Source organism: Populus euphratica, unplaced genomic scaffold, assembly GCF_000495115.2.
Source record: "Populus euphratica unplaced genomic scaffold, PopEup_1.0 scaffold2412.1, whole genome shotgun sequence".
NCBI lineage: Eukaryota > Viridiplantae > Streptophyta > Magnoliopsida > Malpighiales > Salicaceae > Populus > Populus euphratica.
This window is the reverse complement of record NW_011502246.1, coordinates 1-11,737: the sequence shown is the minus strand read 5'-3', so window position 1 is coordinate 11,737 and position 11,737 is coordinate 1. Positions and strand designations below refer to the sequence as shown.

The 11,737-nt window shown below is 28.9% G+C and overlaps 1 protein-coding gene across 3 annotated transcripts; it reads left to right on the top strand.

The window, feature by feature from the left end:
• Positions 1-5,063: 5,063 nt before the first annotated feature.
• GLY1 (NAD-dependent glycerol-3-phosphate dehydrogenase family protein) lies at positions 5,064-8,833 on the top strand. 3 transcript variants are annotated; one of them, XM_011017082.1, is made up of 9 exons: positions 5,065-5,511; positions 5,765-5,901; positions 6,009-6,114; positions 6,211-6,412; positions 6,530-6,617; positions 7,061-7,208; positions 7,924-8,073; positions 8,139-8,288; positions 8,418-8,833. In XM_011017082.1, the coding sequence occupies exons 1-9, from the start codon at positions 5,173-5,175 to the stop codon at positions 8,430-8,432; spliced, it is 1,335 nt and encodes a 444-aa protein (XP_011015384.1). In that variant the 5' UTR covers positions 5,065-5,172; the 3' UTR covers positions 8,433-8,833. The 3 variants fall into 3 exon arrangements, with proteins under 3 accessions (XP_011015385.1, XP_011015386.1, XP_011015384.1); XM_011017083.1 differs by lacking the exon at positions 8,418-8,833 and having other exon boundaries at positions 5,064-5,511; positions 8,146-8,266; XM_011017084.1 differs by lacking the exons at positions 5,765-5,901; positions 6,009-6,114 and having other exon boundaries at positions 5,064-5,511.
• Positions 8,834-11,737: the final 2,904 nt, after the last annotated feature.

Below are 11,737 nucleotides of genomic sequence, written 5' to 3'. Positions count from 1 at the left end.
TATTATTGTTATTTATAATTTGTACAATTAACCTTCTTATGATTCGACCCCGGTCTTGCCGGGTTATTTATTACTTCGACACTCCTGCACTTGGGAGAAGACATTTATCTTTTACTCGTGTCACCAACTCAGTTGTATGCCATTTAATATGGTTAAGGAATATGCTGAAGTTTTTAGGATTTCCTCAAGAAAATCCTACAGAGATTTATATCGATAATCGATCAGCGATTGCATTAGCAAAGAACCTGGTGTATCATGAAAGAAGTAAACATATTGACACACATCATCACTTTATCTGAGAGCATGTAAAGAACAAAAAAATCGAGCTGATATCCTGCAAGACAAATGTTATGGAGCAAAGAAAGGTTGTGCCATTAGCTCTTTTAACCCTTTTAGAGCAAGCTTGGTTTTGTGTTATGGAGCTCAACCCACGAGTCAGGGCTTCAGCCTAGGGCATGTTTAGCCTAACAAAAATTCTATTAAAGTTTTTATTTTTTTTTATTTTTTATGTTTTCGAGTTTTTAGGTATGTTTGCTAAATGCTTTACGTTATTCTTTGTATCTTTAACTTTTAGTAAGGACGTGTTTAGCAAATACATCATTTTATTTTCTTTTAACACTAGTTTGTTTTTTATTTTATGTTTTTCCAAGAAAGCCTTTAAAAAGTTTCCAAAAATTCAAAATAAAAAAAATCAAGGATTATTTTAAAATTATATATGGGTCCCTCATGTGTTTTTCCAATAATTTTATATAATATTGGGTTGTAGACTTATACTATAAAATACAAACTTGGTATTAAAAATAATTGATTTTCACTGAAATTTCAAAAAAAAATTCAAAAAATTCCATTATCTCAAAAAATACATAAAATTATATCTATTTTATTTGCATGCACGTAGCCAAATTCTAAAATTTTCAAGCAATTTTTTTATAAAAAATAAAAATTATATTTTTATCACACTTTGAAAAAAAAATTGAACAGTAGTTATTATAATCACTTTATAATTATCCATTAGACCTTGACCTACATTTCAAAAAATCAAAAATAAATTATTTTGCTTTTGCTAATATTTGGGATTATAAATTTATACGTAAGACATTTTTTATATTAAATAAAAATATAGTTTCTTTTATTTTTATGTTTTAACATTAAGATGTTTAGGTTTTAACTTAATAAGATAAAGAACTTCTTGCTAAGAAAAAACTTTTCTTAAACTTTAAATAGATCAATGGTTAGAAACACAACATTATCTTAGATTATATCAAACAAATGAATAATGTAGTTTACCTTAAGTAAGGTGTACTTAAATTGCTAATACCTTATTTATATACAATCAATCCCTCTATCTAAAATATGAGACTAGTTAAGGTTTCTAGTGAAAAAAATATTAGGTGGTGACCTTGTTCTTTTTTACTAAAAAATAATAATTCATTGTTCTTTCCTCATCACTAGAGAGATCTCGACCTGGGAGGACAATCTTTTTGACACCGCACATAGGCGACAACTTTAAAGACCTTTTCTTCTTCCTGAAACTCTCAAATCAAAACTCAAACTCTTCTAACCAATAAACCAAGAAATAAAAGATCACTTCACATTTTCTTTCAATTTTTCATACATAAGGCTCTCCCTCCTTTTATATATATATATATATCATACATAACTCTCAAATGCATAATAAATGCCTTATTTTATAGGCCAAAATTAGAAAGTGTTGATTAATTATTAAGTGGGTGACCACATCTTGACTTGGTGACAATCCTTATCTTCTTGTTTGAACAAAACATCATTGCTAGCATCAGAATTTGAACAAATTTGATCTATGAAAGTTCTAGAAAATTATCTCAGCTTTCAAACAAAAAAAATTGAAGTCATTTGGACTTTTAGAACTCAAGATATGGGTTGAACACTGAATAATGTCTGGGCTGTAGAACATATTTGAACTTCTCTGTTATTGCTAAGATTTGGACTTTTAAACAATATAATTGAGTCTTGTATTCCTATGAATGTTTTAAACCTTTGTATTAACTTTCTATCCATATAGAGCAGACCCAAATCTATGTTTTACAGCTCCAGATATAACCCAATAATTGAACAGTGTTCTAGTTTGGATTGAACCAATATCTTTTTGCTAAGTTTCATCATCTCCTTATCTTCTCAATTTCAGTAGTTGAACTCATCAATCAATCTTTTGATTTATGTAATAGGCCTACATCTAAGATGAACATTTATCATATATTAAAAGTATCTTATAGTATCAGACTTATTATTATAAAATACATTTTAATTAAGAAGTTATTGATACTTCAAGTATAAAATACTATTCTAAAACCTTGATAAAAATGCATTTTTAAGTACTAATTAAGTAATTCCTTTAAAATTGAGTTTTGAATTATTTGGACTTGTGTGATTTTGAGTAATTCCTTTGGATTATAAAATTTAAGCACTCTTGGATCCAATAAATTTTATGAATTAACCATTGTTTGTATTTATATGTATAATTTTTTTTTAATAACATCATTGTCTTAAATTTTCTATAATCACATCTTAACCTCGCTTATTTTTTCATGTTTTCTCTTTATCCAATGATTTATTTTAATTTACTTTCAAGTCTCTCATTCTTTTAAGATTTTATTTTAAGTTGTTCCATCATTCTTATTAATATTTTATTTATTTCTTTTAATTCATCTTATTTTGAATCAATGTTTTTATATTTCTCTTTATTCAAAAATTATTTCTCAAGGCTTACAAATTTTATTATTCAATATTCTATTAATTTTGAATTGATTTTTATAATTATTTTAGTTTGTTTTCTATAAAGTTATTGTGGTCTCAAACAAATATCTTAATATGTAGTTTGTGTATAATTTTGCGAGTGTTTATTTTAGTAATTTTATGATTAAGTAAAAAATAGTTATCAAACCTAATAGAGTTCAAGTCCGAGGCCCAAGTCTTGGGTTTGGTGGTTTAAGCGACAAAACTAGATTGATTCAACATGTCACCGTTTCAATATTAAAAAAAAAATATCATCTTAATTTTTTTAGTCAAACAACAATTTTTACCTATCATTCATGTTGTTTTTGACTTTGCCAAGATGATTGGGTCATATCAAATAATTTTTACACAATTTAATTTTAAATTCGAGTTAAGTAAGGTGTCGAGTTGAGGGATTTCAAAGTTGACCTATTAGGTCAAATTTAATAACAATGCTAAATAATTCTTTGTGAATTGAATTTTTTTTAATGTTCAAAACTACTTCACTAATCATATGAACATTGCGATAGTTCCCCCCCCCCCCTTTTCCCTTTTTTCCTTTTCAATTCCCTTATTTTTCCATTTTTTTGTTCTTTTTTTTTTCTCTTTTCTTTTTCTAGTTTCATTATTTATGATTGGTTTTGTATTGGGTTTTTTTTAAAACTTTTTTTTAATATTTGATTGGTTTTGAATTTGTATTTATAATTTATTTTAATTACTTTTTATAAGGTTATTGTAATGTCAAATAAACATTCTCATATTTAGTTCATACTTAATTTTTCAAGCAATTATTTTTATTAGTGTATCAAAAATGTAAAAGTAGTTTTTTTTTTAAGAAAACAAATTATCAACTTAGTGAAATCCATAACTCGAGTTGCAGGTTTAGGTAGGTTAAGCAGTAAAGTCAAAATTGATTAAATATGTCAACGCCTTAATATTAAGAAAAAAATATGTTATCTTGAAAAAAAATTAAAAGTCAAACTAGTTTTTTTACTTGTTATTCAAGTTGCATTGGACCCTTTAAGTCAATTGGGTCATATAAGAACAACTTTTACATAATTTAATTTTAAACTTGAGTTAGATAAATAGTCTAAAATACTATATTACTTATCGAAATAAAATAATTATCTAAAAAAAACCCTTGATATCTATCAAAATTTGGTTGAAATTATAACTTTGTAATAGAAAATACAGTGACTCTAAGGCCTCATTTGTTGGACGGAAAATGGTTTCTTAGAAATCATTTTTCAAACTTTTCTATGTTTATTTGTTGTTAGTATAATTGGTTAACGGAAAATACTTTTCAGTCAAAGAAAAATTTGGCTTGGTTTCCAGAAAAGTATTTTCTTTTATTTTAAGCAGAAAACACTTTCCGAAAGTTGTGAAAAATTTAAAAATTTTATATTATTTGCTAATTATATCAAATTAAGTTCTCAAACTTTTGATTGCTATGTATATTTTGCTTTGAATATTTTTTTTTCAATTTCATCACTTAGAATTTGATTTTTATATTAATTTTAGTCCTCATTTTTATAATTGTTATTTACTTTTCTCTTATTATTTTTTAATTGAAATTTTTTATGTATCAAATTTGATCCTTATTCTTTTGATTGTTACTTATTTTATTTAAAATAATTTATGAAAAGGTAATTATTATTATTTTAATTTCTTCATCTTTTAATTTTTTTATTTGTTAGATTTGATCTCTATTATTTTGATTATTATTTATTTTATTTGAGATAATTTATAAAATTATATTTTTTTCAATTTCATTCTCATTCAAATTTTTAATTTATAAGATTTATTTCTTATTATTTTAATAAACTTAAAAAAATAAAATATTAATAAGTTATTTTCTAGATTATTTTTTATGACATGATCAAATACTATAAAATATTTTTTAATTTATTTTTTATTATACTATCAAACATTGAAGAATAATTTACTTTTTCAAAACTTATTTTTCCAAAATTTATTTTAAAAACAATTACCTTTTAGTAAATAAATAAAGTTTAAAGCTCAGTGTTATTCAACTTAACTTAAAACACTTTGCAATTAATAATTTACTATTGTACTAATATTTTTAAATTTCACAATACATTGCAATTAAATTATGGCATTCATGAAATGTCATACTTCCTAATTCTAAAGTGAGCTATTTCATTAATTTTTTTAAATCTTGTTATTCTGTAATTAATTTTAATTTAGAGTGTTCATTTAAAAAAATAAAAATAAAAATAAAAATTAGAATTAACACGCGCGCTTTGCAATTAGCAATTTGCAATATTTGGCAGCACCAGAGAAAAACCAGAAGGGATAAAATCAATCATAACATAGTAAAACATAAACAGAGGACAGGAGGTCTGTGCCAGTCTCAGTCACTCTCTCTAATTCCCGTTTTCAAGTTCAATTTTGTAACCAATGGCGGCGCTTCTTCTTGAATTGCCTCCTCCTCCATTCTTGAACTGTAACCACCACCATTTTCTCTCCTCCTCCAAAACTTCTCTAAGACCACCACCAACATTCACTCCCATTGCCACTTCTTGCTTTCTTTCAACTGTTACTTCTTCATCAATCTCAAAAGAAGAAAAAGAAAAAGAACCCCACTCCACTGCTGTAGCAAGTAACAATGCTCCTGATGAGGGGTCCCAGCAGGGTCGCCGCAAAGTAGTTCAAATTGCGTGGGAGAAGCTTGTCCGTTGGTCCCGCTCCTGGCGCTCCAAGAACAACAAGACTGACCTTCTTGAACGCACTAACAAGGTTCTGTCTTCCTCTTTTTGTTGTGTTGTTAGTTCTGTTTCTAATTCATTTAGTATGTTTATTTAAAATTTATCAACATTCCCTGAAAAATGACTTTAGAGTTGTACTCCTATGTTTATGTGTGTTTGCTTTTGCTCACATGGTAGCAAAGTTTGTCCTCCTGCTAGCAAGCTTCAAGAATCAAGATTACTTAAATAATTGCCCCATTTGAGAATTTTTTGGCTCTATGTTCATATTGATCGTGTTTTTATAGGTGGTAGTGCTTGGTGGAGGATCTTTTGGTACAGCAATGGCTGCCCATGTTGCTTACAGAAAGTCTAGTTTGGAAGTTCAAATGCTTCTGCGTGACCCTTTACTCTGTCAGTCTATAAATGAAAATCATTTTAATTGGTAGGACTAGGTCTTGTATGCTTCCATTTTTACTTTCATTTCTACAATGTTATGTGTTTTTTAAATTTTTATTGTAATGTATTTTTTTTGCATTTTCCTGCAATTAGCAAGTACTTCCCGGAACATAAACTGCCCGATAATGTAATTGCCACCACCGATGCAAAAGCTGCTTTGCTTGATGCAGACTTTTGCCTTCATGCTGTGCCTGTGCAGGTTCTTTGATAGCACTGCTCTGTGTTTTCTTGATGCGTTGATATTAGAATTAAAATTGCATTTTATTCTTCATAACTTTTGGCTCTCGTAATGCAGTTTAGTTCATCATTTCTTGAGGGCATTGCAGAATATGTTGATCCTGGCTTGCCTTTCATATCCCTCAGTAAAGGCTTGGAACTTAATACATTGAGGATGATGTCTCAGATTATTCCTCAAGCATTGGGGAATCCTTACCAACCTTTTGTTTTGCTATCCGGGCCTTCTTTTGCTCTGGAATTGATGAACAAGTTACCGACAGGTGACTTGAGTATTTTAAATGATAACTTTGCAGAAACCATGTGTTCTACTTTTAATCATGTTTAGATGGTGTTGATTTTTTTATTGTTTGGTCTTTTATTGCCTTTTGCATTTGCAGCAATGGTGGTGGCATCGAAGGACAAGAAATTGGCACATGCTACTCAGCAGCTATTAGCTTCATCTCACTTGAGAATCAGCACTTCAAGGTATACTAATTTCATTAAATTAAAGGGAGTCAAATTTTATATGCATAAACTTACATGCCTCTCTTTCTTCTGAATCCCACTTCAATTGAGCATTTAACTACTCAACAGCATCTGGCCCTTGGAAAGACTTGATTGGATAAACTGCTGGGTGAGACAAGGCTTGAAATAGAACTTGGACAAATATCATAGATTGCTTAATAATGTTAATTCCTCATTTCCCCATTATTGTTTTGGTTGACTCCATGCATCAAATTGGTCTATTTCTAGCAATGACATGTGTAATATTGTTATGTGATTCCTACCATCATATTAGCTGTTTCATTGTCTAAACAAAGCCTCGCATCTATTTGTGGTGAAAGTTTTACTGGTCTATATTTCTGAAAGTTGAGAGAATGTATGTACTCAGGAGTACGTGTTCAGTTTGTAACCTCTGATTACTCCAGGGATGTTACAGGGGTAGAAATTGCAGGGGCACTAAAAAATGTACTTGCCATAGCCGCTGGAATTGTTGAAGGAATGAATCTTGGCAATAACTCTATGGCAGCTCTAGTTGCGCAAGGTTGTTCAGAGATCCGATGGCTAGCTACAAAGGTGTTTCACTTGTTCTGTGACAACTGAAGAGCCTTTTCTTGTTCAGATTCTAATATAGTCTGTTTCTTGTTCCTTCTGGGTAGAGTAGTAAGTTTTCTTTTTATCCTGTATCTTGTTCTCAGGATTTCTTGGGAAAATTAACATCTCTATTAGCTTTTATGTTTTTTCTATAGTGCCGTCATGGAGCAATCAAAAGTTTTCTCGTATTATCAATGTCTGTTATTGGTAAGGAGTTATGGTCATAAATAGGCAACTAAGACTTCTACTACATGTTGGGCCAAAAGAATGGAGAGAAAAAGGAAAGGAAAAGAATGGTTGCTTAGGAAGACATTTTGTAAAGTCACAGTTTATATTTGAAATCTTAGATATCACTTGTGGTTAATGTGCACAAAGTAACTATTATTTTCATGTTTGCTCACTCAATAGCTCTGGATTCTGGACAATGATCTATCATGGAAAAGTTTTGTTTACCTTGATGATCCGGAAACAGGTTTTGCATTAATAAATTAGTGAATAACATTTCTTATTCAGCCTAATGTGCATTTGCTTTGGCTATACAGTGTTAATGTACATTCTGGATTCTTGCTTTTTCCTTAGGAAACTAATTTCTTTCGAATGCATATTACTTTAGTTCTATTATATGTTGTTGGTGAAGATATGGGTTGTATCCCCTGTTCTCATTCTCACAATTTCCTCTCCACTTTTATTCTTGAAGATGGGTGCCAAACCTTCAACAATTACTGGTCTGTCAGGAACAGGAGACATTATGCTTACTTGCTTTGTCAATCTCTCAAGAAACAGAACAGTTGGAGTACGGCTTGGATCTGGGGAGAAGCTTGATGATATACTGAGTTCTATGAATCAGGTGCTTGTAAATACTTTTATGTACTTATTATCGAAATTTTGCTAATAGATGACCATGTTGTCTAGGTGGCAGAAGGTGTGTCAACAGCTGGAGCAGTGATTGCATTGGCCCAGAAATATAATGTTAAGATGCCAGTATTAACAGCAGTGGCTCGGATCATAGATAATGAATTGACTCCGAAGAAAGCTGTTCTTGAGTTGATGAGTCTCCCTCAGGTCATTCAAAATCTCTATTCGGTTCAGTAAAGTTTCGTATTATTCATCCAATTTACTTTCTCTTGTCTGTTTTGGCTTTCAGTTTTAGGAATTGAATAATGGCCTTGAATTGTTATTTGTTGGTTGCAGGTTGAGGAAGTATGAGATGGCGCACTTTGTCCTGATGAATGATGATCATGCAATATAATTTCATTACAAGAACAATTTCGTGCAGAAGTTAGCCTAGTCAAATTCTTTTTCCCCCATGGCACTTTCTGAATCTTGGGGATCATAGATACCACAACTAATTTCGTCTTCATAGCTGGTTTCCATGTGCCACAAAGACATGGCTTGTCACTTCAGAATTCAGATCATTTATCTCATATCATATTCCTGATCTATGAAATAGAGTATGTACATTTAGATGTTTGTTACAGTGACTTGAAAGTCATAATACGTTAACAAGAGCCTGTGCTTTCTAGTTTGTCATGCAAAATCCCTTCTGTAATTCTACCTCATACTTGTTCTGTGACATATACTTAAAATTCTTATATTCGTTTTTTTTTCTCTGTAATTTTACTTACATCTACCTTACAGCTTGAAATGTAATTTTATCATTTGACTGAACTAATCACTTGCGCAATCCATCCCCTATCTTCATCAAATTATGGAACAGCAATATTCAAGTCTTCTATGTTGATCCTCGGTACCATGGCTCCGCAATGTGCTGGGCAGTTTGATAGCCAAAGATTGGTGTCCATTTTATGCTTATATCCATCATAACTCCTGAAATAGAATTTGTTGAGGAACTAGTGCCATGGAAATTTGGTTGCGTCTGCTGACGTTGCAGGGGATTTCAAGGAAGTTGCTTCCTTTGGCAGGTGATGGGTTAGTGTTTTCAATGGTCAGCCGTCAAGAATTAGCAAAGCTTCTCTCTCGTTGCTGAGCTGTTGAGGACATTTCCCTGCCAAATATTTTGACAAGAAAACCAGAATTTCAAATATAATCATTGTTATGTTTTCCAAAAAACTTATACAGTAAAAAAACAAAAATCTCATTACACAAACAAATCTGAAATTATTTAGGGTTTATATAAAAATTATTTAAAATTAAATTCTTATAAATTACAAATCATCTAATTATTCAGCCTTTAAATCATTTACATGAATCACCAGTGAAATTTTTTTTTAAATCCTTTTATAAGAAAGGGATTGTTATTATGATATGACTAAAAAATTAATATCTTCTTCCAAGTGCAAGAATATCGAAGTAATAAATAAACCGGCAAGATCGAGGTCGAACGACTAAGAGGTTAATTGTATAAATTATAAACAACAATAATAACAATAGTAGTCATAGTAGTAGGAGTAGTAATAATAATAATAATAATAATAATAGAGAAGAAGAAGAAGTTGATGAGAACTTTGAAATGAAATATCAATGTAAGGATTAAAAAATAATATAAAAAAATATCAAGGTTAGAGGATCCACTAATGATATTTTAAATAAGTATAGTATAAACTCTTTTTATTACTCAATTGGAAACCACACACAAAGGAGATTCCAATCGGATTATAAGTTGTGATATGATTGCATTATTTATCTTATTCAAATAAGCTAGTACTTGTAAATATTATCAGGTATTCATAATTATAACTTATATTAACAAAAAATCAAGTTCATTTCATATCACTTATACTATACGGTTGGGCTATAAAAATATCAAGTATTTATTGTACTAAGTGTTATACAATACAAATCTAGACTAACTATTTAACAAGCAAAGTATTAAAAGTGAACAAGATAACAAATGCAAAACATGTTAGTATCAAACATTAAAGTCCATATTGAGTTTACACTATACTTAATCTTACACCATTAGTGTAACTTTTTTACCTTGACATAATAAACTTAACTAAACATAATAAAAAAGAGAAACATAAATAAACAAGATAAGAACATAAATAAAATAAAAGTTAATTAAGTAAAGGAAAGAAAATGAGAAGCATAAATAAGAGATTAATATAAGTAAAACTTAAGCATTACAATAAAGAGAGCAAGAGCATGATCTTGATCTGAAAACCAAGATGTCTAAGTACATGACAAATGCCTCTTTTTATAGGCCAAAATTTGAAATTATTAATTTGATGATTAACTATTGAGTGGATGACAAACTCTTCACTTGGTGACAATCTTTATCTTCTTGTCTGAATAAAATGTCATTGATAATGTCAGAATTTGAACCAACCTTACTTATGAAAGTTCTAAGAAATTATCTCAGCTTTCTAGAAAAAAAACATTGAGGTCATTTGGACTTTTAAAACTCGAGATATGGGCTGAACACTTAATAGTATTAGGCTGCAGGACAAATTCAGTCTTTTACGTTATTACTAAGATTTGAATTTTCAAATAGCAGAATTGAGTTTTGCCTTCCTATGAAAGTTTTAGGCTTATGTCTTAACTTTTATTCCATATAAAGCAGACCTAAATTTGAGATCTATAACTCTAGATATGACCTAATTACTGAATAGTGTTCCAGTTTAGACTCCACTAACATCTTTTTTTTTTTTTTAAAGTTTGGCCATCTCTTTGTCCTTTCAATTTCAATACTTGAACTCATCAATCAATACTTTCATTTATATGATAGACCTGCATTTATGATGAATATTTACTATAAATTAAAGATATCTTATGGTATCATACTTGTTATTATAAAACATGTTTTATTTAAGGAGTTATTGATACTTCAAGTGCAAAATGATGATATAAATACTAATCAGAGTACTAGCTCTTTTCTTTTGTATTTAAGTGTTTCTGTAATATATTTTTCTCACCTTGAAACTCTCTATTGGAAATAAGAGATATAACTTTCTATTTATGAGGAAATCTAAAAATCCCATTAATGATAAAATATAAATTTACCCCTTAAATAATATTATATATATTATTTTAATCTAATTTTATAAATTTATTCAATTAAGTCCCTACTTAGTTTTTCTAAATCTAAAATTATAATTCCTTGTACTATACTCTAGTCCTCAATTTCTAAAACTTATTTATAATCAAGTCACACTTGATTAATTATCCTATTTTAATTTCTAACCAATAGTTTTTATGTGTATTCCATTATATTCTTTAATAAGTTAGTCCAAATATAAATTATAATCCTAAATAAAATAGGATAATATAAATTAAATAAATTAATTTATTATCAATTCAATAATTGATTGATTTATATTTAAAAATCAAGTACAATTTCATAATCAAGTCACACTTGATTAATTATCCTATTTTAATTTCTAACCAATAGTTTTTATGTGTATTCCATTATATTCTCTAATAAGTTAGTCCAAATATAAATTATAATCCTAAATAAAATAGGATAATATAAATTTAATTAATTAATTTATTATCAATTCAATAATTGATTGATTTATATTTAAAAATCAAGTACAATTTCTAGCAACATG